Genomic DNA, 6000 nt, shown 5'->3' with positions numbered 1-6000 from the left:
TAATGTTTTGAATGGACGTACGGACAGACATACTATCCTTAATTATAGACAATCTTTGCATTTAAAATTAGGATTAAAATAGACTCAAATAGATTAATTCTCAAATGTAGCTTTCTAAATTGTACTTAATTGTTATCATGCAATTTTATAAATTATGCTACAAGTGTTAATGTTTGTTTGTCCTACCATTTATGGCTTTTATGAATGCTGTATCCAATGATAAGGTCCTTTAAAACAACATGGTAGAAAATTAAAAATCTTTCAAATATATGTCCTTTTAAACTATTTAACAGAAAAAAATATGTAGTTCACAAAATTGAGTTCAAATGCACTTTATGCAACTACCCCTTTAACCTTATATCTTGAAATCTTTCTAACACTTTGGGTGAGGTTGATTCATATTGATGCTGTTCTGTAGCTAGCTAGATGGGGATATTATAAAAAAACATTTGCTAGAAAGTTAGAATTAAAAACATAATTTACATGGACTTCTATCTTTTACAAACAGAAAACTATGATAAAAACCATCACTACATCAGTTAGTTAATTACCCATAAAACAAAAAATGAAAATTTTTACAATATTTTTTTTTTAATTTTAGACATTTCAAAATGAATTTATCCACAGATCTTCTGTGGATAAGCTTTATCATACTTTTGTTCCAAGGTAAGTTGTAAAGACCTCAATGCAAAATATAATTTACCGGTGCTTCCCCTTGAAGTGCCTTTCAAACACTGAAACTCCACTACTTTATTTTTGACATAGATTGCAAAAAAAGTTGAGTGGTTTCTGTTTTACCAATGGTAAAATGAAAAATTTTTCAAAGGGTTAATTATTTAATTTAATTTATGATTGTATGTTTTCATATCTTTAAAGTCTTTCTTGAACAAAATATTTCACTAAAATTAATCAGCTTCTGAAGCATAATTTCAAGATTTTTGAATAAAGTTTATTTTATGTTTTTGCAATACATTACAGACAGACATAAACACTTAATACCATAGATATTGATATAATTTATCAAAAGAGTTTAGTTATAGCAATTCTGCTATCCCTATTTTTTATATTTTTTGGTATAAAGCAGCAGCAGCAACTACTTAGACACTCTAAATGTAATAGCATGACAATAAATTATATAGATTGTCAATCAATAATGTAATCCTTATAATCTTTTAATATCTTAAAACATCAAACATCTGAATTCATAAAAAAAAGTTAAAACATCTTCTAAAGAGCTTAATTGAGAAAGAAAGTTTAATGAAACTTATGTTGTCTGTTAGCTAAAGAAATGGAGGTAGATTTCTAGAGAATACATCTAAACTTTTACATTTAATATTGAGAGAAATACCAAGATACTAAATGATCTGTTTAATGCACAAAATTTAGGTTTAGTGATTTAGACTTAGATTCTATATTGTTTTCTCTTTCAATACTTAAATAGGTAGAATTTTGGAAACAATTGTATATAGCTGCTTCCAAATAGAAAATAAACTAAAGTTAAATAAAAACATTTCAGGATCTACTGTCCTGGGCTGTAATCAAGGTAAACAGAAACAAGGTAAACTTCCATAAAAATTTTATTCACCTGATGCTAAACTTTCTTTGTTACATTTATATTGGAAATACCACACCCTTATTTGTCTTGAAGCATGCAAAGGGTGGTGTTTGTGTCCCTCCTGCATAAAAGCAAAAAATAGATATTCCTAAACTTACCCCACTTCTTTAAAATCAACATTGAATTTACAAAGCATTCATGCAACCCTCAATATTTTGCCATATCCTACATCTGTAAGTTCATACCTGTCCCTATTTTGTCTAGTTGATCTTGAAATAATTAATAGATTGTAAACATTAAAGTGTCCCATCAAAATATGGTTGAGTTATGCAAAAAGAAATGATCCATGCCAAACAATTCTTCTGCAATAGGGTCGATTTTGGAATTTCACATTAGTAGACATTGGCAAGGGTTACAGAAAGAGTTTTTTTAATCCAAAAACAATTGGCGCGCGGGGGGTATAAAATGTGCCCGCTCCCTTATAAAACCAAAAATTTAAATTCATTCAAACACAGGCATGTTGCATATTAAAATTACCGCACTGAAATGCTGATTACAGATCTGATAACCTTTTTGAAAAGTAATGATTCACTCTGAAATGATTTTCAAATAACCTACCAAAATGAACAATTTTGACTAAATCAGCTGTTTTTAGGTACTTAATAAGATCTTATTCGAACTAGGAGCAATATATTTCAAAACGGTTTACAGATTCGTAAATAGCATTTCAATGCGGTCATTTTGATATGCAACATGCCTGTTATTGAAGGAATTAAAATTTTTGGTTTTATAAGGGGGTGGGCACTTTTTTATACCCCCCGCGCGCCGGCAGCCATAAGAGCCAAGTTACTTTTGAAACTTGAATGGGGCTTATCATACATATATATGACTTTTTGATCACGGTATCATTGCAACAACTAATGCAACCAAAGCATGAACATGACGCTGTATCAGTATTGACTGAAGACACATCAAATCCTAGGGACTTTTCAATCAACCTAGGATCCAAGCATGACTCCTAGTCGTTCAACTAACAAATGCCAATAATACACTAATGAGCTATTACACAATGCTAGCCCACAAGGACTTTTCAATCAATCTTACAGCGTTTTTTGATCACTTGTGCACCATGCCAAGCACCACTCATGCATACCTGAATTAGGTCTAAGGCTTTTCCCCCCCTACTCTTACTCCAAATCTCTAACGCATGAAAGAGCAGCAGTAGGTACTAATTTTACAACTTTAGTATTAATGCAGTCTGGGGACTCAAACCTGACACCTCCCCAACAGATAAGAAGATGTTAAACCACTAAGCCTTATCTTCGGGTTTATTTTTTTGCATAAATCAACAATATTTTGGCTGGCAGCCAAAATTTGAATAAAATTAGGTTTTTAATTTCACTTCAGTAATCACTAAACTATGTTTTTAGGATCAGCTGCTGATGAAGGTATGGAAATACAAAAACAACTTATTCAAAATCTCTAAGCTAAGAACTCGAAATATCAAATTAAAAAACTGACCTATATAGCCATTTAAAAATTATTATCACTTAACATGGAAATTTATTTTGTACCCTTATGATAAGATTATTTATATACTATATGCTATACTTAAAATAACTTCAAGTCTTAATTATGATTTTGGCCTTATTTACAATCTGAGGAAGAATGTCTTTATTAAGATTTTGGCGATTATGATACAGGATACAGCTCTGTCAGGTTTTATTTCTAATTAATGCTTCAATTTATAAACTTCAATTTACACTTATATAAAGTTTGCTTTTTATGAATACTTTATAAAACCTAAATTTCCCTTCAAAGTTACTCTTATAAGTTTGGTATAAACTTGTTTTTCTTATGCTCTAAAACTCTACTTCTACGCAGGGTAATTTTGACATGTTGATTAAATATTTGCCAATTATTTTTTGTGATCAAATCTTCACCAACAAACTTGAGGCCTAAATTGTCTAGGTTAAAATATCTCTAAAGTTCTCATGAAAAATACTGTAATAAATACCATGGTGACTGTCTGTAGAAAAAGATCTTGCTGGCCACTAGATTAATCTGGAACTTTAAAGCAAAAATTTCCATCTTAAATGCAGAAAAAATCCAAAATGATAAAAAAAAACTTTGACTGAATGCCAATCCATTTCCTTTATTATAATAACCCTTGAGACTTGTACAAGGGTTACAACTACTTGTTATGTTCATAGTGATACCAGCAGATTATGGCCTAATGGAAAAATATATTACAGATTTGAAAATTACGGAAGGTAATTAAATAACATAATTACTTATACCTACTATAACTATTGTTTTTAACATGCAGAGCATGTTCTATTATGCTTAGGATCACTCAAACTGTTTTTATTATGATACATATATAACACTAATGGAGTACATGGTGATTCAGATAAACTGGGTTTTCAAATTTTCTGACACAACCAGAGGTGGATTCTTAAAAAACTTTGCCTCCGTAAATTTTCCCCACTAAATTGCCACACTATTTATCCTCATTATGGCAAAATGGATTATCCATTCTTAAAGAGTGAGGCAATTTAGTGGGGGAAATAATGAGGATAAATAGCAACAAATAAATATGGAAATTTTTTTTCAATTCAAAGATTTTTTAAATTATCAAATATTCAAATTAAGTCTAAAAAATGTTTAAAAAAACAAATATCAACAAAATGAATAATAATTGTAATTAAAATCAAATGTGATATCTAGCTATCCATTATATCTGTAAATTAAATAATAATGTTTGTGTAGTGTTTTAAACATTGTAAAATATAGAAAGAGTGAGAGAGGGAGGGAACAAGAGAGAAAGAGATTGCACATATAATATATTTGAACATTTTTTTTTGCGTTTGTTTTTTCTAAAACATAAAATTTGAAATTTACCATGGGACAAGGAAAAACTTTCATGTAATGCAATAATTTAATTATTTAATTAATAAGCACAAATGCCATGTCCGCTTTCAATCAAAAGTTGTGACCTAAAAAAGCTTCGAATGAAACAGTGAGGAAAAATTAGTATATGCTACTTGAGTTAAATCTATTAAAAGAGTAGAGTGTGCATTTTAGATAACCCATTTGACTCAGTAATATTTAATTTATCAGGAAAACATTTGTAATAAAAGGTACACTTGTAATGAATATTAACATATTAATATAAATGGTGTATTTGTCAGAAAAAAAATAATTTTTAAATGTACATTTGTCATAAAAAGACACATAATTAACATTTATTTTGATAGCAAAACTACTCTTTAATTCAGTATTTGTACCGATCTATCCATTATGAATTTATTATACTTAATTTTAAATATGTTTAATCTAATTTTAATTATATTTTTGTGTGTTATGAGATTTTCCAGTCTTATTTGTGTAATTAAATTTCCATTTTTAAAAACACAAATTTGTTAGTTTTTACAAAATTGTATGTAGCTCTTATACTTTTATAAACAATACCTTAGATTTACATGGAATGAGAGAAATTACATCAATAAACAAATGAATATTATAATGAAACAGCTACCAACAGGTAAGCAATAAAGTTTTAATATTTGATATAAAGTGTGTCCCTAAGATTCAAAGTATTCCGGTTTTTGGAAACAACTAGGGAAGTAGTTTATTATAAGTCCATATTCTCTTTAAAAATATGCATCAAAATTAAAGCAGAAGGTATAAATATATTTCCTTATTGATCAGGGAAGGGGAAGTTGAATGTCTCCCCTTCCTCTGATTTTTTCCTTTCCATTTTCAGTGTGTGAAATATAGAGGGCTACAACTGAGTGACTTTTTATGTATGGTTTACAACATAACTGAGAGCTAAACTGTATTATTATTGTTGAAGTCAATTTTAAGTTTTATATATAATCTTTCATGTCCTGACCCTCTTGTGACTGCAATAATTTATTTTGAGACTCTAAATTTCAATTAAATCTTTTCTAACATGTCAACATAATAAATATTGATTCCCAAAACTGGAAAACACAGATATTTCAAGGAACACTGTGTAATAATTACATATAATTTTATACTTTAGGTTGCATAGAATTTATTGAGAGTTCTACATCAATTCCTGTGCTGGTCATAAAAAAAGAAGGGGATTGTAGTTGTACAATAGGTAAACAGTTGGTAGCTTCTTCTTTGGAGGGGGGCATTTGCAATATTAAGCCTCATCTTTATGACTCTTATTTTAATTGTGTTAAAGGTATTTTCCTTCTTTTTAAACAGCAGAAATATGTTTCAAACATATAGTAACAAATAAGCAAAATACTTATAATGAAACAACTTTCCCTACCTTTCTGCCAGCCTAAAAGTATAGCTATATTATAAAGAATGGTTATTTTGATTCAGTGGTCGCCAAGATCATACTGTACCCACACACAAATAGACAGAAAAGAAAGTCATCATGTTATTTTTAAATGTTATTTATA

The 6000-nt window shown here is 29.1% G+C and overlaps 1 protein-coding gene across 1 annotated transcript in view; it reads left to right on the top strand.

Moving 5' to 3' along the window:
* The first annotated feature begins 605 nt into the window (after positions 1-605).
* The window catches only part of LOC145332733 (uncharacterized), a 79342-nt gene continuing 73947 nt past the window's right edge, over positions 606-6000 (top strand). Inside the window, exons 1-7 of the mRNA XM_080177777.1 lie at positions 606-666; positions 1517-1558; positions 2986-3003; positions 3238-3274; positions 3769-3828; positions 5035-5102; positions 5607-5687. Coding sequence (XP_080033903.1) covers positions 612-666; positions 1517-1558; positions 2986-3003; positions 3238-3274; positions 3769-3828; positions 5035-5102; positions 5607-5687 — 361 coding nt within the window. The 5' untranslated portion in view covers positions 606-611. The remainder of the gene's footprint in view (positions 667-1516; positions 1559-2985; positions 3004-3237; positions 3275-3768; positions 3829-5034; positions 5103-5606; positions 5688-6000) is intronic.

Source organism: Acartia tonsa, chromosome 11, assembly GCF_053477335.1.
Source record: "Acartia tonsa isolate MP-2025a chromosome 11, ASM5347733v1, whole genome shotgun sequence".
In the NCBI taxonomy this organism is placed as follows: domain Eukaryota; kingdom Metazoa; phylum Arthropoda; class Copepoda; order Calanoida; family Acartiidae; genus Acartia; species Acartia tonsa.
The sequence above is the reverse complement of the archived record's forward strand: the minus strand, read 5'-3'. Positions and strand labels throughout refer to the sequence as shown.